Below are 26,976 nucleotides of genomic sequence, written 5' to 3' on the forward strand. Positions count from 1 at the left end.
ATTTAAAAAAAAAAAAACACACCACATCTAGGGTCAAATCTCTAAACAAATGTGGATGTCGTAACAACCATAACCATTACTGACACGTGAAGTTTAAAACTGACGGGTTGGAGCAGAGGGGAGACAACAGTACACGAACAATAGAAAAACTTCAAAAATTTCTCTTCCCTTTCAGGCAAGTTTCAGCTCTACAAATGTACCCTTGCCTTTAAAATAATCAACGTGTTGTGTTGCTCTCAATCCTCATCCCATGGTACAAAGAAATCTGTGTCTTTCTCCCCCAAATTAGGAATATGAGAAGCCTTTCAGACCGTCAAGACTAGAAAGCAGCCCCACGGAAAGTGGCATCCCGCCCGAAGGATGTGAAAGTGGGCATGGTGGTGTGACATCGATGGGGGGGGGGGGTACTTCAAACCATACACCTGTGGTTAAAAAAACAAAACAAAAAGAAAAACCCACGGGACTGGAGATCACCAAGATTTTAGGGTATATAGAGAAAAAAACAACAACCGTGGCCAGGTCAGACCAGAAGCGGCGTTTCTTGGGCGACAGTAGCAGCGGGTGGGGCAGCCGCGGACGCCGGAGAGCAGGATGTGACTGAAGGTACCAACAACGCCATTTACCGCGCTCTCGCCTGCCCCTCCCCCCCGGAGGCTCAGCGCGCCAGCCAATCCCCTCCCGCCGTCCCCTTCCCACCGGAGGCCCCGCCCCCGGCGCCCAGGATGCTGGGCCCCCGCGGCGTGACGCGAGCACGGCAACTCCGCCCCCTGCGTCTCTGGCCTCGCCGGCCTTGGGGGGATGGTTCCATCATGGCGTCAATGCAGGTGAGAGGAGTTTGCAGCATCTGGGCGGGCGAGGGAGCCGCCGAGAGGACGCAAGCGTTTTGTCGGGGGCGGCGTCTGGGACTCTGGGGTACCCGGACGGGCTCGGGAGTGGCCCTGGTGGCCGGTCTTTCCCAGCTTCAGGACGTTGGGGAGGGGTGAGAGGTGGCGAGAAGGGCGGGGGAGGGGGGTCCTCGGTCGGTCGAAGCGGACACCAGCCGGCTGGGAAGTTGGGTGATAAAGAAGGCTAAGACGAGGAAAGGGAGAAGTTTGGCGTTGGCTCGGCGGCAGTGGTCTCGGAATCCCCTCTTGCTCGCTCAGACGTCGGCCTGCTCGCCCGCCTCAGGGATGCCTTCTCCCTGGTCCTTGGCCGGGCGGAAACAGCTGCTCTCGCCGTGGTCGCTGGGGCAAGGGCGGCCCTGAGAGTGGCTGAGTGTGGGGGAGCTGAAAAGGCGTTCCGAGAGAAGGCGGCTGGCTGCAGAAGCGCTTTGCGGCCTCGGCCCAGGCCTCCCACGCCCAGCTTCCCTGACTGCCCGGCCCCTCGGCTCTCCTCTCTTTGACTCTTAATCCTTTGCCCCGTGGGTACCTTTCTCTCTTGGTCTTCGCATTCTCAACGAATATTAGTCCGGCGGCTCACTTTGTCGCTCTTCCCGAAGCTGCCCTTGGCCCATGAATATCATTTGCCGCCTAATATGCAATCTTCCTGAGATCTGAGTCACCAGCCCCTTTATACCTCCGGGATAGCTCGCCCTCAAAAAAAAAATTTTTTTTTCCCTACGGTGCCCCACCCTTATGGTCCGCGCTAAGGCTTTCGCCCCTCTTCCCTAGATCTTTAGTGGAATCTTAGTTTGATAGGAGGCGTTTATTAACCCGTGTCCTATCTATCTGACTTAGCAGTTCATGGTTTTCTGGCTTTCCAACTTAATGCACTCCTTTTTTCCAAATCCAAGGAGTTCGAATTTTTTTTTTTTTCCAGGCAAAGATGGCAACCACAACTGCAGTTTTGTAAAGATTGTCTCTGCATTATCTGTAGCCTGCATTTAATTTTACAGATGAAGACTAGCTCGAATGAGAACATATAGGAAGAGAAGGTAGAACTGTTTGGAGTGGCAGCTGAGTGCTTTTTAGAGTTTTAACAACATCTTAAAGACAACTACGTTTTTCTTAGCATTTAGTGCTTTTGTTTCTGGAAGAATAAGCAAGCCTTCCTACCCCCTACCCCCCGCCCCATTTCTAGGCGAGAGCAGTTTTTCTTCTCTTTTCTGCGTCTTCCTCTTTTTCGCACATATTTGCTTCACGTTTACTTCTGTGTTGTCTGTCCCCTTTCAACCTATTTTCCATGCGATATTCTCTTTACCTTCTCTTCTTCCCCTGGACTTTCCTGCAGAATAGAAAAATGTCTTAACTTTCCTACTTTCCGCAGATCAGTGCGGGGGTGGGGGCGGACAAGAACAATTTGAGGAAACATTATACTTTACACTTGTCTCCCCAGAGACATTAGAGAAGTTTCGTCATTTGAGGCCAAAAAAGGAACTGTGCAACACTAGTTGAACAGAAGGCGTATAAAATAAGATTATTTCTATTAAGATCAAAACTAAGACTAAAAATTATGGTTAAAATCCACAATGCTTGTGATTATATTTGACAAGAGAATTATTGGGATGACTAATTAGCTGGTTAGATTCAGACTTAGAGTCTGAAAAAGGGCAGATTTCCATTTTTAAGAGAAAAACTGAGTATAGAACTGAGTCAGTACAGAACTTATTGATAATCTTGAATTTTACATGTGACTTAAGCAATAGAAAGAAAAATACATGCCAGTGAAATACTGCATTTTTCTGTGTCCCAAGTATTACCAACTATCTTACTACCCTTTATTCCTTTGTGTCTTCTGATTAGAGGAATGGAAAACTGATGTTTACTATTTTAATTCAAACCGAATCTTTCCTTTTGTTTGTATTTTTGAAATATTTGATACAGGTTTTCTGGTTTCTTGAAAACTAATCTAGATAAATCAAGCTTTTTGAAACACAATACTACTTTTCTTTGTGGTTATTCTGTCTTTGCTGAACAAAATTTTTTCCTTACCATCTTAATAGCGAAATTTTGTTTTAAAGATTTCTATTTTTTAAAGTAATCTTTACACCCAGCATGGGGCTCGAACTCAAAATCCTAAGATCAAGCGTTGCATGCTGTACCAACTGAGCCAGCCGGGAGCCCCTTAATAGTAAAATTGAACTGTTCAGAACAACTGAATTACATATAAAACTGCAACCAAATTACGAAATTTGTTTATTCACTCATAAATTTCAAAAGCCTACTGTGTCTGATATGGGTCACGGTGCTGGAGATAGGGCCGTGAACAAAAACAAAGATTTCTTGCTGTAGGTAGGGGAGATAGATAAGAAGCAAATATTTAAGTATTATATTAGGTGATAATACTATTAAGAGAAAGCGTGGAAGGGAGTTAGGAAATGGGTATTTTGGGGATTTCAGTTACAGTCCTTAGGAAAAAGTATACCATACACAAATGCTGCTCTGACCATGTCCTTACCTAAAAAGTTTTCAGATTTCTTTAGCTTATGCCAGGATATTATTGCTGTTGAGATTACTTAAGCTGTAAGAACTATTTTAAAAACCTACAAATTATGGAAATGTAATACAGAATTTGGTTACTTGGTAGAAAGGAAATAAATAGTCTTCAGAATCAACATCGGGTAAGGGTGGACTTTGGCTTTTTCATTGGAGAGTATTTTGAAGTTGAGGTTTTAACTCTTAATGCACCCTATCAGGTGCCTCCCAACTTTATCTCAGGTGGTGCACATAGAAAATAATTTTTGAATCACACACTAAGGTGGATGAAGTGAAACACTGGGAATGAGTATCAGTATTCTGACATGTCTGTAATGCTCGGGTTGCTCTACTCTGTAATATTGCTAAAGTTGTTCTTCAATATACAGTTCAAGGTTGTGGTTTTCAAACTTACTTGAGCCTTTGAGATATTCTGTCTCCCCCCCCCCCTTACTAGAACGAAGTTGCAAATTAACAAGATTGTGGTTAGATTATGTTTTAAGAAAGCTTTCTTAGAGAATTGTAGGCTTCTGGCAATACTTAAAAATATGAGTAGTTAGTATAAAGAAACATCTCCATTTAATTGTGTTAGTTCTAGAAATGTTAAATAACTCCTGTAGATTTTCTGCTTTCTTTTTCCTCTCTTGCCTAATGGGGTTCTTAACTGTTGATTTGACTGGATGGAAGGAGATTAAGATTTAGTAACAGATAGATTATGAATGTGTGCTTATTTTCATACGACTTTGAAAGAGTGTTATGTTGTTTTATTCACAACTCTGCACTGCTCTTTACTCAAGTGTCTGGCTGTAGTGATTGAGAGAGGTAGAATATGGGTTCTGACTTTTTTAGTAGTCACATTGCCTGGACAGGCTGCATATGATTATTGTTTGATGAGGCCGTGAAGGGGTACAGCATAATCAAAACTTAGATAATGGATTCATCTTAGATCCTGAGGCTTATTGAATACTGGGAACTTGGGGGAGTGTATATACCTAGAATTATATATCTGAGAAGGTTAACTGGGTACTCGGCTTGGTATAGGGAGCTGTTGGGACAAGTCAGGGAAAAGGGGGAACAGTAGGGAATAGAACGGAAGGTACTTTGTTTGAGAAATCTAAACATAGGTGGAGTACAGGTGAATAAGGAATAAAGCTAAGATAATCATCTTAACTTTCAAAGCAGTCACTGTGATACTTTCTTTTAGCTGTTAATCAATTACTGCTTAATTAGACAATTTCTATTTTTATCCCAAAGTGTGGGATATTTTTATCCCAAAGTGTGGCATTTAACTTTTCAGGTCTCTTCCACTCCCCTGGGCCATATATCTCAGGAGAATAGGAAAAATACCTTTTCTTTGTCTCTTAAAGTCACCTGGTGATTACAGTAAATGTTTAACACTTCAAAAAATGTTTCTAATTAGCAAGTTCTGCATTAGTTTAATTCTATCTTAGAGAAATCTTTTCAGCAATTCTATAATGGTAAGATTGAGTCCCTATAAAGGAATAACTTAAAGGTGATGTTTTTATATACATATTCCCCCAAATGTGACTTATTTTCTTGGTTTATATGTTTGCCATAACCTTAATGGTTTTCAAAGTACTTTTCTGTTCTTTTCTCCTTGGATTCTTACTCCAACCTTGTAAAATGGGAAGTCAGATAATCCTATTTCATTTCAGTAGAAACAGAGAGTGACTTTAGGTAAGTGATCACTTATTTGGAAATTGACTTACTCCAAATTAATAGCAACTGAGTGCTGAAGCTGCGATTAGAAACCAAGCTTTGAAATTTGTTGATGCTATGAAGTTGTATATAATTAATATGTTAACAAGTTTGGCATTGTAAAGAAATCATTGGGATAATTACTTTTCAGTCAAGAAGTAAATGTTTACTGGGATAATATTTTGTAGTTTCTATAGCTAAGATGGGAGAAAAATATTCCTTATATTTTATAACATATTTTTTGCATACATTTTAAAAAGGGTCTTTATGCATGTACTTATGCACTGAATAAAACTATGGCAGAGGTTTACTGTTCAAAGATAGTCTTTATTATCAAGGAGAGTTTTTATTTTATTTTATTTTTTTAAGATTAAAAAAAAATATATTTATTTGACAGAGATCACAGAGAGAGAGAGAGGAGGAAGCAGGCTCCCCAGTGAGCAGGGAGCTCGATCCCAGAACCCCGGGATCATGACCTGAGCCAAAGGCAGAGGCTTAACCCACTGAGCCACCCAGGTGCCCCATCAAGGAGAGTTTTAAAAGTAGAAGTGATCTGGCATCTTTCTGAAAATACAGTTCTGCATAGTGTTTATTTGAATTGAATATTTGTTACATGTTATTTCTTTGTATTGCGGCTCTCTGCATGAATTTTATTTACAAAATACTTGTTTGTGTTTGTGGAGTGTTTTTAATTCTTCATTTGATAGCCTTTTTTGTGAATGCAGGTGTTGGGTCACCAACAAAAGGCATATGCCTTTGAGTTACTATATTCTGAGAAAAACTAATCTCATTCAGTTAGTCTTGTAAAAACTTCACTAGGTCTTCTGGAATCAAAAGACCTGGATTTAGGTTCAGTTTCACTACTTAATATCTATGTTGCCCAAAAATCAGGGTGTCAAGTTGGTGGTTAAGACAAAAGAAAATTAATAGAGAGGTAAACATGTATAAAATTATTTTTTTGACTTTCTCAAATCTGTTTTTTTTCTGTATTTTTCCCCATTTTGGTACATGGCAACTTTTTTCATCCATTTGTTTAACCAGAAACCTTGGTTTAATCCCATCCTCTAGTGAAAACATTAGCAAATTCTGTCGAGCTCTATCTTCAAAATATATCCAGAATCCAACTGTTTATCCTTTCTTCTGAATTACTCTGTGATGTAAATCATCATGATCCCTCATCTGGAATATATCAACAGTTCCATAACTGGTTTCCCTGCTTCTGCCTTTTATTCCCTCACTGTGTTTTTCTCAGCCCAAATATTATTTAGAGTCTTTCAAAACAAAAGCCTAATGTCACTTTACTTACAAACCTTCTGTGGCTTCCCTCTTTTACTCAGAACCTTTAATAATGAAGGGTTAGTGGTACTGACCCCTTTGCAGTCCAGAATTCATGCATGGCTTTTGACTTCCAAAAACTTAACCATTGGGTGCCTGGGTGGCTCAGTCGGTGAAGCATCTGCCTTTGGCTCAGGTCATGATCCTGGGGTATCCTGCATCGGGCTCCCCACTCAGCAGAGAATCTTCGCCTCCCTCTGACCATACCCCCTTTTGTGTGCTCTCATACACACACCCATTCTCTCTCAAATAAATTAAGTTTTATAATAAATAATAATAAGTAAAATAAGTAAATAAGTAAGTAAAATCTTAAAAAATTAACCACGAATTGCCTACTGTTAGTTCAAAGCCTTATTGATAACGTGGTTAATATATATCTTAAGTGTTATATGCAGTGTATACTGTATTCTTTTTTTTTTTTTTTAAGATTTTATTTATTTATTTGACAGAGATCACAAGTAGGCAGAGAGGCAGGCAAAGAGAGAGGAAGGGAAGCAAGCTTCCCGCTGAGCAGAGAGCCTGATGCGGGGCTCCATCCCAGGACCCTGGGATCATGACCTGAGCCGAAGGCAGAGGCTTTAACCCACTGAGCCTCCCAGGCGCCCCTATATACTGTATTCTTATAATAAAGTAAGCTAGAGGGAAAAGTTAAAATCATAAGGAAGAGAAAATGTATTTCTAGTACTGTACTGTATTTATAAAAAAAAATTCACATGTAAGTAGACCTGTGCATTTCAAACCTATGTTCAGGAGTCACCTATAATCCAGAGTCCCTGTTAAGGCATAGAAGGCTTTATTACATTATCTATCTCATTCACCCCCCCCCCCCAACTTGTCCATACTCCTTGCTATTTCTACCTTTGGGCCTTTACTCTTACTTCCTCAGCTTGGAGTCTTCACCTATCTGGGTGGCTCACTTCCTTTATTCTCTCAGATCTATCTTTAAATGCAGTTACTTAGAGAATCCTTCCTTGACCACCAAATGTAAAATAGCTCTCCCATCCCTGCCACTTAAAATTCCCCTTACCCTGCTAAATTTTTCGTAGCCCTCACATTTATTTATTTATTTATTTACTTGCTATTTATTTATTTATTTATTTGCTATTTCTCCTGAACATAACTCAGTACCTGGCATGTAGCAGGCCCTCAGTAAATGTCGAAGGAATAAATGAGCACAGCTTGTGGATTCAGGTAAATGGTTTGAATTCTAGCTGTGTAACTTTTTTTGCCCAATATAAAATAGGGATAATAATCATGGGGTAAAATTGCAAATCATTGCACATGTGGATTTTTATAGTTGTTATAATGCTCTAGACCTCTTATTTTGAACTACCCCTATCAGATACTCACTTTAAGAAAAAAAATTGTTGGGGAGCGCCTTGGTGGCTCAGTGGCTTAAGCCTTTGCCTTCAGCTCAGGTCATGATCTCGGTCCTGGGATCAAGCCGCACATCCGGCTCTCTGCTCAGTGGGGAGCCTGCTTCCCCTTCTCTCTCTGCCTACTTGTGATCTCTGTCTGTCAAATAAATAAATAAAATCTTAAAAAAAAAAAAAAAGATTTTATTTGAAAGAGAGAAAGCATGAAAGGGGGGATAGGAAGGAGGGGACAAGCAAACTCCCCACTGAGCAGGGAGCCTGATATGAGGCTGGATCCCAGGACCATGGGATCATGAACTGAGCCGAAGGCAGACCCCTAACTGACTGAGCCACCCAGGCACATTGGAAGTATGGTTTCTAATTAGCATGTATGCTTGACTAATTCTCAAATACTGAAGAGGATTAGTGAAGTAGTATTTTGAACCTCCTATATCAGTTTTAAATGGCAAATTCTGTTTTTTATTTTTTAAATCGAAATATAATTCATATACCATGAAACTTAACCATTTTTATTAAAGTGTACAGTTCAGTGGGTTTTAATATATTTATAACCACAATCACTATCTAATTCTAGAACATTTTCATCACCTCAAAGGAAACCCTTTACCTATTTGCAGTCACTCCCCATTCCTTAACTATGCCCCACAGAAATCACTAATCTGTTTGCTATCTCTATTGGTTTGCCTATTCTAGGTATTTCATATAAATGGAATCATACAATATGTGGTCTTTTGTAACTGGCTTCTTACCATAATGTTTTTGAGTTTCATCTGTGTTGTAGCTTATATCAGTACTTATTTTTTATGGCTAGGAGTTCATTTTATGGTTGTCTGTCTACAGTTTATCTGTTCATCAATTGATTGACATTGGGTGGTTTCCTGTTTCCATTCATCAATTAATTGGCAATTTGTATTGTTACACATCTACTTTCTGGATAATGCCACTATGAACATTCATGTATGTGTTTTTTGTTTTTTGTTTTAAATTTATTTATTTGTTAGAGAGAGAGAGCAAGCACAGGCAGACAGAGTGGTAGGCAGAGGCAGAGGGAGAAGCAGGCTCCCTGCCCAGCAAGGAGTCTGTGGGTGGGACTCCATCCTAGGACGCTGGGATCATGACCTGAGCCAAAGGCAGCTGCTTAACCAACTGAGCCACCCAGGCGTCCCTCATGTACGTGTTTTTATTTGGACATGTTTTAATTTGTCTTAAGTGTATGCCTAGTAATGGAATTGCTGGGTCATTTGGTAACTCTATGTTTAACTTTCTAAGAAACTGCCAGACATTTCCAGGACAGCTGTACTATTTTACATTCCCACCAGCAGTGTGGAAAGGTTCCAATTTCTACACATTTTGGCCAATATTTGTTGTCCTTTTTTTTTTTTTAATTAAAGCTCTGTTAGTGGATGTAAAGTGATACCTCTTCGTGGTTTTGATTTGTATTTCCCTAATAACTAAGGATATTGAGCATTTTGCATTTATTGGTAAATTTCTTGGAGAAATGTCTATTCAAATCCTTTGCCCATTTAAAAACTAAACTTGACTTTTTATTGAGTTGTAATCGAGTTTTTTGTTTATTTTGAATACAGGCCCCTTCTCATATAAGTGATTTGCAAACATTTTCTACTATTAGTTGTGTTTGCACTTTCTTTTTTTTTTTTTTTATAAATTTTTTTTAAAGATTTTATTTATTTACTTGAGAGAGAGACAGTGAGAGAGAGCATGAGCAAGGAGAAGGTCAGAGGGAGAAGCAGACTCCCCATGGAGCTGGGAGTCTGATGCGGGACTCGATCCCGGGACTCCAGGATCATGACCTGAGCCGAAGGCAGTCGTCCAACCAACTGAGCCACCCAGGCACTTTCTTGATGGTGTCCTTGAAAGCACAAAATTTTTAAAATTTTGATGAAGTCCAATTTATCTTTTTTTTAAGATTTTATTTATTTGATTATTTATTTGATTATTAAAGGTTATTATTTATAGGCAGAGAGAGATGCGGGGGAGCAGGCTCCCTGCTGAGCAGAGAGCCCGATGCGGGGCTCGGTCCCAGGACCCCGGGATCATGACCTGAGCGGGAGGCAGAGGCTTAACCCACTGAGCCACGCAGGTGCCCCCAGTTTATCTGTTTTTTTAATCTGTCATTTATGCTTTTGGTGTCATATCTAAGTAATCATTACCTAATCCAAGGTAATAAAGATTTATACTTTATTACAGCTGTGTGGGTTTTTTTTTTTTTTTTTGAGATTGTTAAAGTTTTAGCCCTTATATTTAGGTTTTTGATTCATTTTGATTAACTTTTGTATGTGGTGAGGCATATTTAGTTTTATAGCATTAATAGAGCAGCTTTTTTTTTTTTTTTTTGAAGTTGCATAGGCCCAAGCTGAGAGCTCATCAGATTTGATAGTATCCTGCTGGATTTAAGTGATTTTCTAGGTTGAGTGGAGCTGTTAAACTGTGTTTCAGATGAGAGTTTATATTGCAGCCCTACTACTAAGAAATGTGATTGTGGTCCTGATAAACAATTACTGAGAATACTTATTCATATATCAGCTTTTATAGTAATTAAAATTGGCGTACCAACTTCAGTTTTTAGACTTGAAAAGTTTTGAGCCATAGGACATTTTAGAGGTCATCTTGTTCAACCGTCATACTTTTTGTTTAAGTCATTGCTGCATTTTGTGATTAGATGTAGTTGGTAAAATATAGTTTGTTTACTTTTGTACTACATGAAGATACATTGAATAAATTGAATATATAGGGTTTTTTTTTTAATGTAGATTTGTTATGAGAAAAACTCACATTTTTAGGAAATCCAGTTGGGGGATTCTAGTGGGGAAAATTATATACATGAGCATGTTGGGGTTCTTTAGTTCTTGTGGGGTTTTTTTGTTTTTTTGTTTTGTTTGTTTGTTTAAGATTTTATTTATTTATTTGAGAGAGAGCATGAGCAAGGAGAAGGTCAGAGGGAGAAGCAGACTCCCCAAGGAGCCAGGAGCCCGATGCGGGACTTGATCCCAGGACTCCGGGATCATGACCTGAGCTGAAGGCAGTCGTTGCAGTCGTCCAACCAACTGAGCCACCCAGGCATCCCGTGGAAACCTTCATAGAATTCATTGTAACAATTAGTTTAAGCTACCTTGATTGATACTTCTACCTTGATTTGATACTTCAGTATTCATGGATTCTGTATCTGTGAGTCTGCCTACTAGTAAAGTTTATTTGTAAGCCTAAAATCAATCCTCATGGTGCTTTTGTGATGATTTGCACACATGTGCAGGGCTTTGAAAAATTGGGAGTTGCTAGATGTAGATCAAACAAGGTAACATTCTGTCTTGCTTCAGCTGTCATGCTGTAAACAGGTGTCCTTTTCTCAGTCTCTTTAGTGCCACGTTTTTTGCATTTCAGCACTTTTGGGGATTTCACTGTTTAAAATGGCCTCCAAGCAAAGTATTGAAGTGCTGTCTAGAGTTCCAAATTGCAAGAAGACTGTAATGTACGTTTTGTAGAAAATGTGTGTTAGATAGCCTTTGTTCAGGCATGTGCTGTTAGCCTTGGGTTCGATGTTAATGAATCAACAACATATATTAAGGAGTCTTTAAACAGACACACGAAAACCTACGTTATTAATTGGTTGAATGCGGCCAAAGGATGCAGGAACCTAACTCTGTATTTCCCTTAGGAACAGTTGTTCAGAGTCTGTAACATAACTACTGTAAATAATGAGAATTGGTTGTATTTTTATTTAAATTTCAGTCTGTTCAGGGTGCTTGGATGGCTCAGTTGGTTAAGCCTCCCACTCTTGATTTTGGCTTGGGTCACGATCTCAGCCCTTCGTGGGGCTCTGCACTGCCCATAGAGCCTGCTTAGGATTCTCTTTCTCCTTTTGCCTCTCTCCTGCCCCCCCCCCCCCGCAAATAAGTAAATTTCAGTCTCCCTTTGATTTGAAATGTATTGAAACTGGTAAAATGTAATGTCCTTGCTACATCCAGGTCACCCCCCCCCCCGCCGCCATTTTATACTATAGATCAGTTTCTTCTAGTTTTTTTTGTTACCCATACAATTCTGATTAGTGGTTTCCCATTTTGGCATTGTATTGAAATCACCTGGGGAGCGCTTTTTTCCCCTTTTTTAAAAAAAATTTCTTTTCAGCATAACAGAATTCATTGTTTATGCACCACACCCAGTGCTCCATGCAATACGTGCCCTCCATAATACCCACCACTTGGCTCCCCCAACCTCCCATCCCCCGCCCCTTTAAAACCCTCAGATTGTTTTTCAGAGTCCATAGTCTCTCATGGTTCATCTCCCCTTCCAGTTTCCCTCAACTCCCTTCTTCTCTCCATCTCCCTGTGTCCTCCATGTTATTTGTTATGCTCCACAAATAAGTGAAACCATATGATAATTGACTCTCTGCTTGACTTATTTCACTCAGCATAATCTCTTCCAGTCCCATCCATGTTGCTACAAAAGTTGGGTATTCATCCTTCTAATGGAGGCATAATACTCCATAGTGTCTATGGACCACATCTTCCTTATCCATTCGTCCGTTGAAGGGCATCTTGGTTCTTTCCACAGTTTGGCGACTGTGGCCATTGCTGCTGCAATAAACATTGGGGTGCAGATGGCCCTTCTTTTCACTACATCTGTATCTTTGGGGTAAATACCCAGTAGTGCAATTGCAGGGTGATAGGGAAGCTCTATTTTTAATTTCTTAAGGATCTCCACACTGTTCTCCAAAGTGGCTGCACCAGCTTGCATTCCCACCAACAGTGTAGGAGGGCTCCCCTTTATCCACATCCTCTCCAACACATGTTGTTTCCTGTCTTGCTAATTTTGGCCATTCTAACTGGTGTAAGGTGGTATCTCAATGTGGTTTTGATTTGAATCTCCCTGATGGCTAGTGGTGATGAACATTATTTCATGTGTCTGATAGCCATTTGTATGTCTTCATTGGAGAAGTGTCTGTTCATGTCTTCTGCCCATTTTTTGACATGATTATCGGTTGTGTGTGTTGAGTTTGAGAAGTTCTTTATAGATCCTGGATATCAACCTTTTGTCTGTACTGTCATTTGCAAATATCTTCTCCCTTTCCATGGGTTGCCCCTTTGTTTTGTTGACTGTTTCCTTTGCTGTGCAGAAGCTTTTGATCTTGATGAAGTCCCAAAAGTTCATTTTTGCTTTTGTTTCCTTTGCCTTTGGAGACATATCTTGAAAGAAGGTGCTGTGGCTGATATTGAAAAGGTTACTGCTTATGTTCTCCTAGGATTCTGATGGATTCCTGTCTCAACGTTGAGGTCTTTTATCCATTTCAAGTTTATCTTTGTGTACGGTGTAGGAGAATAGTTGAGTTTCATTCTTCTACATATAGCTATCCAATTTTCACGTGGGGAGCTTTTATTTTTTTATTTTTTTTTTTTAAGATTTTTATTTATTTATTTGACAGAGAGAGATCACAAGTAGGCAGAGAGGCAGGCAGAGAGAGAAAGAGGAGGAAGCAGACTCCCTGCTGAGCAGAGAGCCTGATGCGGGACTCGATCCCAGGACCCTGAGATCATGACCTGAGCTGAAGGCAGCGGCTGAACCCACTGAGCCACCCAGGCGCCCACGTGGGGAGCTTTTAAAGGAAAAAAAAAAAACTAGCCCTAGAGATTGATTTAATTCGTCTGGCATGCATCTTGGGTATTGGAATTTTTCTCAGCTCCTGGGTTTCTTTTTGTTTTGTTTTTAAGATTTTATTTATTATTTATTTGAGAGAGAACACACTCAGAAGTGAGCCTCTTGGGGGTAGGAGGCACTGAGGAGAAGGGGACAAGGAGACTCCATGCTGAGCACAGAACCCGATGAGGCTTAATCTCTGGGCCCTGAGATCATGACCTGAGCCGAAATCAAAAGTTGGACAGTTAACTCTCTGAGCTGCCCAGGCAACCTGATCCTGGATAATTCTAATATACAGCCTAAGTGTATAACTAATCTTCATTGTAATGGGGGAACTTAGGTGTGCAAATGATATAACTTGGATATGATATAATAGGCCTCATGGGCCAGATTTAGAATTCAGGAGATAGTAGACATTTCAAAGTTGATATCTCTGGAGAGAATTAAGAACCAAATTTGAGCCTGAAAATGTTTATATGTATTCCAAACTGTCTGTATCATTACAGTTCTATTAAGGGACTCCCATTTCCTGTACATAATAAAACAGACGTTGACAGCTTTATCATTTTTTTTTAAAGATTTTATTTATTTATTTGACAGAGATCACAAGTAGGCAGAGAGACAGGCAGAGATAGAGAGGGAAAGAGACTCCCTGCTGAGTAAAGAGCCCGATGTGGGGCTCGATCCCAGAACTCTGGGATCATGACCTGAGCTGCGAAGGCAGAGGCTTTAACCCACTGAGCCACCCAGGTGCCCCAGCTTTATCATTTTTAGTGAATTCTCTTGTTTGGTGGCTATTTTATACACAGAAAGTGTCTGCCATGAGTTCTTTTGTGGAGGAGGATTAATGAATAATATACATTATGTGGCTGTTGTGTGGTCCTGTAGCCTCAGTTAGGAGTTGAATGATTGTTCAGTGCCAGTTGTGTACCTAGACAAACAAATTTTTTTTTTAAGATTTTATTTATTTATTTGACAGAGAGAGATCACAAGTAGGCAGAGAGGAGGCAGGCAGAGAGAGAGAGAGGAGGAAGCAGGCTCCCTGCTGAGCAGAGAGCCCGATGAGGGACTCGATCCCAGGACCCTGAGATCATGACCTGAGCCGAAGGCAGCGGCTTAACCCACTGAGCCACCCAGGCGCCCCTAGACAAACAAATTTTATGCCATGAATCTTTGGAGCTGAATTTGAGTAGTTACAATCTCAAGTTGTTTTGGTGTGGTGTTTAAAATAATCTTAGGAGCCCTGTATTAAAATACAAGTAACCTTTGGAATATTAGTCTTGCTTTTACTCTTGCTAGCTCTTGCATCTCCCATCCTAAGTCCTGTGCTGAACTTTTTATCAGTCCATTAAAATCCCTCAGAATCAAAGTTGTTTATGATTCTGGGAACTGGGTCTGTCTCCCCTCCCCTTTGGTTGAAGTGACGCAAACGTGTAAATTCTGTCGTACCCTTATTTGTTGCTAGGAGTACTTAGCAATTCTTTTTAGTCCCCCTCCCTTTTTTTTTTTCCTGTTGTTGTTGTTGTTTTGGGGAGGAATGGGGGAGAGAGAATCCAAATAGACTCCCTGCCTAGGGCAGACCCCAACTCCTGCTTGATCTCCCAACCCTGAAATCAAGACTTGAACGTTCGACCTACTGAGCCTCCCAGGTGCTCCACTTTTCAGTCACCTTTATATTGAGCTTCCATTTTGAATTCTGGGTAGTTTTGATAGCTCCCCATCTTCTGTTATTGTTTCTGGGATTTAAAAAAACAAAGAACTAGCAAGTTATTTAGTTAGCCCTTTTGCCTTATACCAGACATCATGAATCCACCAAACTTAGCCTCAGTCTTCACAGGTGTACACATTTTTTTTTTTTTAACTCCTAGCACTTTTTACCTCTTTCATACTACTTTTCATTTCTGCTTTGTATATATTGTAAAGGTGCTTTGTCTTTATTAGGTTTTAACTCAGAGCAGTACACTCAAGTGGTAAGCACACAGATGTTTTCTCAGTATTCTATTTACTTAAATAGAACAGAAACTTAAATGCTTTTTTTTTCTTCAAAATAAGTCAAGTGATTTGAAAACATTGATTTCTTGCTGTATGTCTCATTTCTTTGATGTCTGTCTTTGCTTCAGCTTCTGCTCTGGCCCCATTAGAAGCTAAAGAATTGAGTTGAATAGGAAAAAGTATGTAGAACTTAAAATCAGTATTAAATTTCCTTTTACTTATATGCATCTTTTTTTTTTTTAAGATTTTATTTATTTATTTGACACTGAGAGAGATCACAAGTAGGCGGGGGAGGGGGGAAGCAGGCTTCCTGCTGAGCAGAGAGCCGGATGTGGGGCTTGATCCCAGGATCCTGAGATGATGACCTGATCTGAAGGCAGAGGCTTAACTCACTGAGCCACCCAGGCACCCCTGTGCATCTTTCAACTAGATTAATATTTCATTGGTAATTCTTTCACTTTGGAGAGATCTTTATGAACTCAGTGAAAATCTGTTTTTTTTTTTCCAATTAGATGTCCAGTCCACACACCTTATCTGAACAGCAGATAATCTTAGATCTTGCTTCATTGATACTAAAACTTTGTAATTGCTTTCTTCCTGAACCCAAATATGTTGTATTTCAAGATACTTCTCATATCTTAAATTGTATTATTTTTCCAGATGTTTTATTCTTGGGTTGTGTCTGGGTGTGATTTGGTTATAGCCTGTTTATGTGTGCTTATAGAGGTGGAGGTATGAGGTTGTTTAGGGTGGGGGTGTTTTGGTACAGGCTGTTTGTGATTAGTTCCTTCATGTGTTGAAGAGGACAACATCTGTTGATCTCTAAAATGCACACTTGTTTCTGATAAGCCTTTTTATTTTTTAAATATAGTTGAGGCTGTTACATAGTGACAGAGCTTTACTTCAGATTCTTCCAGCTTAAGGTGTATGGAAGAAATTGGTCAGTTTAGAATACTACTACCAAAACAAAACAAAAAACCATCACACAAATCAACTCTGAAAGGATAAAGAAGTGTGACTTAATCCTGGCAAGCCTGTAGTTCTTAGAAGTATGTGTTGACAGTGATAGAAGTACCAGAGAAAGCTGAGACAGTTAATGGTGGTGGCTTGGAAGGAATTATCCATGATTCTAAACAGTGAAAGTGATGGGAATTGGTGCTGCTTCTCTCTCTTTTCAGCAACCATTCTATAATTACTTATTTGTATCTGCTTCTGACTGAAAGCAGATTTTTTAATTTAAAATATGTTGTTAATGTTTTTTATTATTTTACATTCATAAAGTAGTAAAAAATAAGATAAATTCAGTTCTAGTTTTTTTTTAAGATTTTATTTATTTATTTAACAGATCATAAGTAGGCAGAGAGGCAGGCAGAGAGAGAGGGGGAAGCAGGCTCCCCGCTGAGCAGGGAGCCCAATGCCTGGCTCGATCCCAGGATCCTGGGATCATGACCTGAGCCGAAGGCAGAGGCTTTAACCCACTGAGCCACCCAGGCACCCCCCCAGCTCTAGTTTTATAATTGAAAAAAAATTTAAAGGTAAATTGATAATTTCTTAAACATGGGTTGCTAAAATTGATTATATAAATCAGTCATATATACTTTTCATATTTCTTATTTTTATTAGGATGAAATAGAGTGTAAATACATTTTATGTTCTCTTTATTATTCAAATGGACTGTTTCATGTTATTCTCTGGACAAAAACTAGGTTGTTGTTTTGTTTTAGTAATCTTTACACCCTTCTTGGCCTTGAATTCACAACCCTGAGATCAGGAGTTGTGTGCTCTTCCAAGCTGAGCCCTCCATATGCCCACAAGTTGTTTTTAGTTGAAATTTCAATGGCCTTGTATTTCCAGAAAGTTTACATTCTAGTGTTAAAGAAGTTTTTGGCTTCTGAGTTTGCATGGAGTAAAAGAAACATGCTAAAGATATTCTTAAGAATCTCAGATTTACACTGTGGCTATTTTTGACAACTGAGGCCCAACTATATATAAACTTATAAGCAAAAATTATTATTAAGACAGCAATTTGCAGCACTTGGCTGGCTCAGTTAGTGGAGTGTGTAGCTCTTGATCTTGGGTTTGTCAGTTCAAGCCCCACATTGGGTGTAGAGATTACTTAAAATCTTTTTTTTTTTCTCCAAGATTGATTGATTCTTTTTTTAGAGAGAGACTGGTAGCAGGGGGTGGCAGGGTGGCGGGGAAGGGTGGTGGGGGAGAGGGGCAGAGGGAGAAGGAGGGAGACTCTCAAGCAGGCTCCACACCCAGCACAGAGCCCAGCTCAGGGTTCAGTCTCACAACCCTGAGATCATGACGTGAGCCAACATCAAGAGTAGGATGCTTACAAACCATAAGTGACTCTTAATCTCACAAAACAAACTGAGGGTTGCTGGGGGGAGGGGGTTTGGGAGAAGGGGGTGGGATTATGGACATTGGGGAGGGTATGTGCTTTGGTGAGTGCTGTGAAGTGTGTAAACCTGGTGATTCACAGACCTGTACCCCTGGGGATAAAAATATATGTTTATAAAAAATAAAAAATTAAAAAAAAAAAAAGAGTGGGATGCTTAACTGACTGAGCCACCCAGGTGCTCCTAAAACAGATTTTTTTTTTTTGTTTTAAAGAAGACTTAGAAATTTGAACTTGATCTTTATTAAAATAGTAGCCTTTTATAACATTAATGTCTTTTATAAAACATAAATTGAAACTTCTGAAAAAGTTAAGTATTTTTATTTTGGTCGTTTCTTTGTATGTACACATACATGAAATACTCTGCTATCTACTTTGAGCACCAAGTCTTAATTAAGTACATTGCCATATTCTTTATGTTAAAAATCTTCCTATAAGCATTAAATATCATTTTTATTTTCTTTTCCTTTTTTAATTCTTATCTGCTAAAGTTAATCTAATCTTAAAAAAGTTTCTATTTGTCAAGAGAAATAATTGGAATAAATCCCTAAAATCACAGGACAGCATAACTGAACATGCTGAGGAAGAAAGCAAACAATTGTGTACTATCAGTGTAGTAAAATGCACAAACTATCTTTTCATTAAATGGATATTTGGATTTAACAAAGTAACTAACCCAGAATCTTAAGGTTGAGAGTTCACTTTATGATTTTATTCCTGCTGATGGAAATCTTTGGAAAAAGTGCTTAGAAAGCTATCATATTTTGTGAACATATAAGTGGGTAAAGGGTGATAAGGGGAGAGAGAAAAATTGTTTTTACTGAGCAGCTTTTCCCCCCTCAATACTATTTTTAATTAAAAATGGAAATTTACTTGCTTTAGATAACAATAAAAGGTAATGATAACATGAATTATGGATCTTTTTTGTTTCATAGTGGTGATTTGTTCATTTGGTCAACTAAAAAAGTTTGTACTAAAAACAGCTCTTTATACAGTAGTTGCTTCTTCATCTGCATTTTTGCTTCTGTGGTCCAGAAGCAGACAGTTTCTCCTTCTGACATATCTTCAGTAGAAGGTCAAAGGTCAGTAATATCCTAATGCTGGGTCACAGGGCTACATCATTCACCTCACTTCACATTCTCGTGTAGGCATTCTGTTGCCTCACATCATTGCAAGGAGGGTGAGTTCAGTATAAAGTATTTTGAGAGAGAGAGCGCATTCTTACAACTTATTGCAGTGTATTGTTATAGTTGCTGTATTTTATTACTAGTTGTTAATCTCTTCATGTGCTTAGTTTATAAATTAAACTTTATCATATATTATATGTATAGGAAAAAACATAGTATATATTGGTACTGTCTGTCGGTTTCACATATCACAAGAGGTCTAGTAATGTGTCCCCCTCAGATAAGGGGGGACTACTGTATTTATTTTGGGAACGTGTTTAAACTTGTGGTTATGTAGAAACATGGATGTGTAGAAGTCACACTGTGTTCACATTAGATGAATATAATATACAGGATTTACAAGATAATATAGAGAAGTGTTTAAAATTTTAATGAGAATATATACATCACTATAAACTATGGAAAACTAATATTAGGTAAATATATTGAATCAGACAGAACAATGTCTAAAGAAAGCTGTATATAACTTTATTTGTGAAAACAAGTAGAATAGCCTGGTTTCTGGGAGCTTTAAACTAAAAGGAAATTTAGAGATCATTTAATCTTTTTTTTTTTTTTTTTTTTAATGAAAAAAATGGGGGGCGCCTGGGAGGCTCAGTGGGTTAAGCCTCTGCCTTCGGCTCGGGTCATGGTCCGGGTCATGGTCCCGGGGTCCTGGGATCGAGCCCCGCATTGGGCTCTGCTCAGCAGAGAGCCTGCTTCCCTTCCTCTCTCTCTGCCTACTTGTGATCTCTCTCTGTCAAATAAATAAATAAAAATCTTAAAAAAAAAAAAAAATGGGCCCAAAGTGAGATAACTTAACTTAGCTAGGTTTACGATACTTGACGTGTACCTGCAATTTGTGAAATGTACACCCCTAACTTAAGTATTTAGAATTTATACTTTTCAGATAATTCTACTTGACAGAAAAGAAATGGTCTCAAAGAAATTGTCTGTATTATCAATTTTATCTGCCCAAGATGAGTTCCATTATAAAACTAGATTTTATGTTCCCTGGAAGATGTTGAACTCAGAACAGTAAAAATCGCAATAAGAATGCAGTACATCTTTAAAAATATGTATATTTATTAGAATAATTTCTAAGTTATGATCAGTAAATTACAAATCATTGGCCTTGTGTTTCTTTGGGATTAAATCTGTAAGAAGGAAGGATTTATCCAACTAAGATCCATCAAATTTGTGGCTTAAGAATCTTACAAAATCTTATTAACCATAAAACTTTAAAGGTAAAGGCCCTGAAAGCTGTCTTAACATAGAGAGTTGTGTCTGTTTGTTCTGATAGTGTGTCGTGCTCTCATTGTTTCCTGTTGTTTCTCATGTTCCTGTTGTTTCCACTTATTTTTCCCCAATATAAAATAAGCTTTCATATGCACTGCTCCCCCTCCACCTTCAATTTTATCTTTAAGTTTTCAAGAATAGTGTTACTTAGTCTGATGGCGTTCAGTGTTTTCTGTCTCTTGAAATACTTGATGACAGTGAATTTAAAGTCACAGGGAGGGATGCCTGGGTGGCTCAGTGGGTTAAAGCCTCTGCCTTCAGCTCAGGTCATGATCCCAGGGTCCTGGGATCGAGTCCCCTGTCGGGCTCTCTGCAGGGAGCCTGCTTCCCTTCCTCTCTCTCTCTGCCTGCCTTTCTGCCTACTTGTGATCTCCGTCTGTCAAATAAATAAATAAAAATCTTAAAAAAAAAAAATTCATAGGGAAAAAGCTCACCAAAAATGGTAGAAAACTACTTTGCTTTAGGGGTACCTACAAAAAGAGGGACCAGTAAGTAAGACATAAGGAGTATAGCAGAAATAGAAATGAAGCCAAGTTTTGTATAACAGGATCAAAGGGGCTACAGCTTTTCACATGAAAGATTATAAGTGTGAGTGGTAAGTCACCAAAATGAGAACCCCGTGTCCAGTGTGGGGCTTGAATTCATGACCCTGAGATCAAGAGTCAAATGCTCTACCGACTGAACCAGCAAGTCTCCCTGAGCACCAGTAGATTTAATAAGTAAGTGGTATTGAACCTTGAGGCTTTGAGGGATTGAAGTTTAAGTGAATATATTAGAGGGGAGTTAGAGGCAGTGAATGTTGGCTGAGTTCAAGGAGTTGGGACAGAGAAAGGAAAGGAGGAAATAGAGATAGAAGATAAAGGACAACTTTTTTTGCTTATTTTAAAGCTAGGAGAGATCCAGTTGGTGACTGAAGGGAAGGAGTTATGGAATGGGAAAGAGTGACGTTATTAGAAGTCAAAATACTAATTATGAGAATAAGAACCTAGAGGACAAGGTCTGGAGAGAGAAAGGGATGGGAAGGTTTTGAGAAGGGAAGAGAATCTCTTTTGTCTGGGAGTTAGGGGACCAGAGATGGACATAGAGGAAGTGTGATTCCTTTTTTTTCCCATTTAGTTGTTGGCTAAAAATGGGGAAACAAGTTGGTAGTTTGCATTCTTTGCATGTTTAGTATTTTTTGCTAAGAGGAAGCTTTCCATTAATAAATTTTGGAGAACAGTTGGGGCTAGTTTTATAGATTACAGCTGAGAGAAAAGCTGGTTTGTTATTTAAAAATACTTCTCCAAAGCAAAAGAAACTGATGCATATTTTAATTTGCTCTCTAATAAAGTTGGTTAGGGAAAACAACCAAAAAAATTTTTAGGATAGTCTTCTTTTTTTTTTTTTTTTTAATATTTTATTTATTTATTTGACAGACAGAAATCACAAGTAGGCAGAGAGACAGGCCGGGTGGGGGGGTGGGGAGCAGGCTCCCTGCCAAGCAGAGAGCCCGGCGTGGGGCTTGATTCCAGCAGCCTGGGATCATGACCCGAACAGAAGGCAGAGGCTTTAACTCTCTGAGCTACCCATGCGCTCCAGTCATCTTTTCTTTTTATTTACCATCTTATTTTTTTCTTTCTTTATTGCCATCTTGGAATTCTCATGCTACTTTAGTGTGTTTATTTTGAACTTTAAACTTTTCAAAGTAATGTTTTATCTGTTGTAAGATCTCATTCTATCCTATGAACAGTCTGAGGTAGGTATTTAATTATGCAGAAATTAAGATAAAGATGATTATTCAAAGTTGCATATATTATACACTCCTGGAAAGCAGGTATTGATTTTTTTCAATTAAGCATATCCTTTACAGCATATTCTAACTTGTACTCTTAACGTTTGTGCTTTGCTTACATTTTGAACAAATCAGTGATAGATCCTGTTATCCTAAATCATAATTCTTACTTCTTGTGATAGATCTGCAGTTTGAGTTGTAGGCCAAACCAAACTTGCCACTCTTTGAGGACAGTATTATCGATCATTTTATTCAGCGTATTTATTTAAGGCTTGATGTGTGCCAAAACCTGGCTATAATGTGCTTTTTCCACTACATAGCATGTTTTACGCTTTATGACATTTTATTTTCCTGAGTAACATCTTTATTAACACTTAACCAAAGTCTGTGAATATAGCCCTGCCTGGCAGATCTGGAAGGTAAAAAAATTTTGAACTGTACCTCTACAGGGGGAGAAAAACCCCCAATTTAATTATTCTTCCAAAGTTAAAAAAAGATTAGCTTAAATGAGATCTCTTCTCAATCAGGCTTAATGCTGATTACAGCTTTCCATCTATGGGAAGAAATGTGATTGAGGAGAGAAAGTAGATTCTGGGCTGTGTTTTACTACATTTGGAGCCAATATTTCTGGGTAACTTAAATATTTTATTTGGAGTGGTAATTTTCAAAACAAAAGATAGATAACTTCTAAACTAGCTTGAGAAATTCAAGTTTGGTTCTGGGGCTGTAAACTCTTTGCCTCCTGAATGAAGCCAGGGTGGGTTAAAATATGAAGTATGTGTGAGGCATGCATTGGGTTCATGGTAGAGATCATAGCCAGCCTAAAGAGCCTCATTTGAAAGGAACAACTGTGCTTCAGCTCTGGTTAACTTGTTTTCATCTGTTGCTCTGAATGTTCGCAAGAATTTTGAATGTTCTAGGTTTATAGGTTTAAACTGAATTTAATCTCAGCTGCCTCCAACCACACATAGAGATCAGCTGTTCCTGCCTTTTTCTCGTACTGTATTTCTTTCAGATAATAGCACCACCATCCATCCAAACTAACATCCTATAGTCATTCTCATTTCTTCTCTTTCTTCCTCCTCCCATCTAGTTACCACTAAATCCAGTCCACTCTGCATCCTGATTTAGTCCTTTGATTGCCCTGGTTGTTCACTAGTTATGTCCCAACTCTTTTTTTTTTTTCTAGTTTTCAGTCTGATTTCCTCGCCTTTATTCTGTCTTAACTTCTTTATTACATCTGCCACACCATTATTAAAGTTACTCTTTTTTATTAGAAAAAGAATATTTATACACATTTATTGTTGAGATGTTAGAAAATTAGATTAGCAAAAAAGAAGAATCACTACTCTAGGAAAATCACTGGATGTTGAGACTAAGGGATTATTTTAACAAATTTAAAAACATTTATTCATTTATTTAGAGAGAGAGAGCCCTCATGCTCTGTGGGGAAGAGCAGAGGGGAGGGAGAGGAAGAGGGAAAGAATCCCAATCAGACTCCATGCTGAGCAGAGAGCTGAGCATAGGGCCTGTTGGAGCCTGTTAAGGGGCTTTATCTCACAACTCATGACATCATGACTGAAACCAAGAGTCGGGGGTTCAACCAGCTGAACCACTTAGGTGCCCTGGGGTTGTTTTAATTTTAATTTAATTTTAATTTTTTAAGATTTTATTTATTTATTTGATGGAGAGAGAGAGCACAGGCAGGTGGCCAGTAGGCAGAGGGGGAGGGAGAAGCAGGCTGCCTGCTGAGCAGAGGGCCTGCTGTAGAGTGAGCTGAAGTCAGATGCTTAACTGACTGAGCCCCCCAGGTTCCCCATTTTAATTTTTAAATATTTTGTTTTGTATGTACACAACTCATGTCATTAAAAAGACAATGCCTTGACAGTTCCTTCCCTAGCCATTCTGAGTCAGTCCTTGATGCTAAATTCTAGATCCCATATTCTTCTCATAGGCATTTTATATATCATTAATTATCTTTTCCTCTTTTTTGATTCTTTCTATATTTACGCATATTTAAGTTCTTAAAATATAAACACCTCCATCCACCACTTTTTTTTTTTAAGATTTTATTTATTTATTTGACAGAGAGATCACAAGTAGATGGAGAGGCAGGCAGAGAGAGAGAGAGAAGCAGGCTCCCTGCTGAGCAGAGAGCCCGATATGGGACTCGATCCCAGGACCCTGAGACCATGACCTGAACTGAAGGCAGCAGCTTTAACCCACTGAGCCACCCAGGCGCCCTCCATCCACCACTTTTGCCAACTCTCTATTGCTCTTCCTCCTTTCATAACCAAACTTTTTTGAGAGTGACCTAGAAAAAAAGATTATGAAATAGACATACAAAAAAATTGAAAATCACAGGTGAATATTTAAATAATAAAATACCTAGCTTAAGAAAAAAAATTACCATTGGGATGCCTGGGTGTCTTAGTTGACTGGGTACCTGCCTGCCTTAGTCTCATTTCATGATCCTAGGGTTCTGGGAGGGAGTCCTGCATTGGGCTCCTTGCTTAGCAGGAAGCCTATATCTCCCTCTCCCACTCACCCTGCTTGTGTTCCCCCTCTCTCTGTCAAATAAATAAAATCTTTATTTTTTCAACGGTTTTTTTTTTTTTTTGTTAAGATTTTATTTATTTGATAGCAGAAGTAGGCAGAGGGGCAGGGAGAGGGAGAAACAGGCTCTCTGCTTATCTAGGAGTGGACTTGATAGTTCGTACTGTGTCTTTGTTCAGTTTTACCATATGTCAGAAGTGGTTAAGTCAGTTTATGTTTTTCAGTAGTACAAGAGTCCCAGGGACACCACATATTCTTCTGAGTTAAGTTTTGTAGATGGCATCTCATTGTGGTTCTATTTTTGAATTCTTTGATAATAGGTCAAATATTATTTGTTTATGGACCATTTGTGTTTCCTTTTGTATGAAATGCTTGTTGATTGTTTTTGATTCATTTGCCCTTTATTGATTACAGGCTAAATTCTTTTCCCAGTTTCAGATCTGGTTTTTCACTTTCACAGTATCTTGATAACCCCCTCCCCCCCACAAAGTATTTGTCAGTGTTTTCCTTTTGTTCATACTTTCTGCATTTTGTTTAAGAAATTCTTTTCTACTCTGATATTGTGAAATTTATCAAAAATTTTGTCCCAAAATGTTGTCTTCCAAAGTCTTATGGTTTAGCCTTTCACATGTAAGTCTTAATTTTTTTCTTTTACTGCCTACCTAGTTTGTCTCAGTCCCATTTATTAAGAGCCTTTCCTATTTGGTCATCAGTCAAATTTCCAAATAGTATGGGTAGCCATCTGGGCTCTCTTCTGTCCTATTTGGTCTATATGTATCCATACTTCACAGTTTATGATGAAATCTTGATACCTAGCAGGGCTGGTCCTGCCATCTTGCAAATCTAAGTGTCTTTTCTTAAGCCAGACTTTAAAGGAAATTTGCGAAATAATGCCATTCTTACAGTTTCTGTATCAGAGTTATCTTCATAAAATACTTGTATGTTATTATTTTTTTAAAAGATTTTATTCATTTGTAATTTCATTTATTCACTTGAATAAATAAAATTCATTTATTCACTTGAGATCACAAGTAGGCAGAGAGGGAGGCAGAGAAGGTGGGGGAGCAGGCTCCCTGCCCAGCAGAGAGCCCGATGTGGGGCTCGATCCCAGGACTCTGAGATCATGACCTGAGCTGAAGACAGAGGCTTAACCCACTGAGCCATCCAGGCACCCCAATACTTGTATGTTACTAAGCAAGAAGTTTATTTTTATTTTTAAGTGAATTAACAAACTTTAAAATTTTACAGTTGAAATTTCTAATACAGTAAGTGTTAATGCATATATTTGCCACATGTTAGCAAAAGCTTCTAAGACCAAAAAGTTCAAGGGCCATTGCTCTAAAGTAAACATTTAAAACTATAATATAGTTTATGTTAAGTACACTTTTAGCTATATCTCATAAGTTTCTTTTTTTTAAGATTTTATTTATTTATTTGACAGAGATTACAAGTAGACCCAGAGGCAGGCAGAGAGAGGAAGGGAAGCAGGCTCCTTGCTGAGCAGAGAGCCCGATGTAGGGCTCCATCCCAGGACCCTGAGCCACTCAGGCACCCCTGTATCTCATAAGTTTTATAGGTAATATTTTGGTGATAATTTCTGAATATATTTTGTCTATAATATGATTTCTTTTTTTATCATTGAATTGTTTAAAAGTATGTCTGAAAATTTCCAAATATATGTATTTTCTTCTAGTTCTTTTCGCTGCTTCTAACGGAACTGCATTGTGGTCAGAGGATGTGATTTGTATCATACAGTTCTTGGAAACTCATTCAATTAGATTTTATGGCTTAATGGTGATCATTTCTTATAAATGTTTTATAAATGCTTGAGAAACTTTTTCTCTAGTTATTAGTAGCAGTGTTTTAGAAACGCTCTGTTGATGGGTGAGCAGATAAGACAATAGTAACTACTCTAGATATTTTAAAGCGGAGAGAGATTTAATTCAGGTATTGGTTATAAGGGAGTGGTTAGAACTAGAACTACAAAGCAAGGGGAGAGGTTTTAAGAGGAACAAAGGAGGTTTGTTTTCAAAAGATAGGGGCGTTGTACTGCTTAATGACTGGAACTTGAAGAGCTTGAACTTGCTGAGTTGCTAGAGCTATTCTGAGAGTTACTGCTATTGGTAGAAACCTGCTGCTCTTGACTTCCAACTGGAGACACCTTCTACTGAAGGTATTACCAGAATCAGGGATATGGAATGGCATTTTTCTTACTTTTTTTTCCCCCACTGCCTCCTGTTGGCAGAACCTACAAGGGAGTGCCCTACAAGTGTAGTATCAGTCAGACAAAAAAAAGCCTGTAAACTACTTTTGCCAA

At 38.8% G+C, this 26,976-nt stretch overlaps 1 protein-coding gene and 1 long non-coding RNA gene across 4 annotated transcripts in view; one reads left to right on the plus strand and one right to left on the minus strand.

Annotated features, from left to right (window-relative positions):
- The window catches only part of LOC309859254, a 32,563-nt gene extending 31,963 nt beyond the window's left edge, over nt 1-600 (minus strand). For both annotated transcript variants that reach the window (XR_014308642.1, XR_014308643.1), the window contains exon 1: nt 511-600. This is a non-coding gene — a long non-coding RNA (uncharacterized lncRNA). The remainder of the gene's footprint in view (nt 1-510) is intronic.
- Nucleotides 601-705: 105 nt separating this feature from the next.
- Nucleotides 706-26,976, plus strand: part of UBE2W (ubiquitin conjugating enzyme E2 W) — a 78,379-nt gene continuing 52,108 nt past the window's right edge. For both annotated transcript variants that reach the window (XM_082719885.1, XM_082719886.1), the window contains exon 1: nt 706-824. In XM_082719885.1, coding sequence (XP_082576011.1) covers nt 723-824 — 102 coding nt within the window. In that variant the 5' untranslated portion in view covers nt 706-722. The remainder of the gene's footprint in view (nt 825-26,976) is intronic.

This window comes from Mustela nivalis (genome assembly GCF_964662115.1).
Source record: "Mustela nivalis genome assembly, chromosome: 2".
Classification (NCBI taxonomy): Eukaryota; Metazoa; Chordata; class Mammalia; order Carnivora; family Mustelidae; genus Mustela; species Mustela nivalis.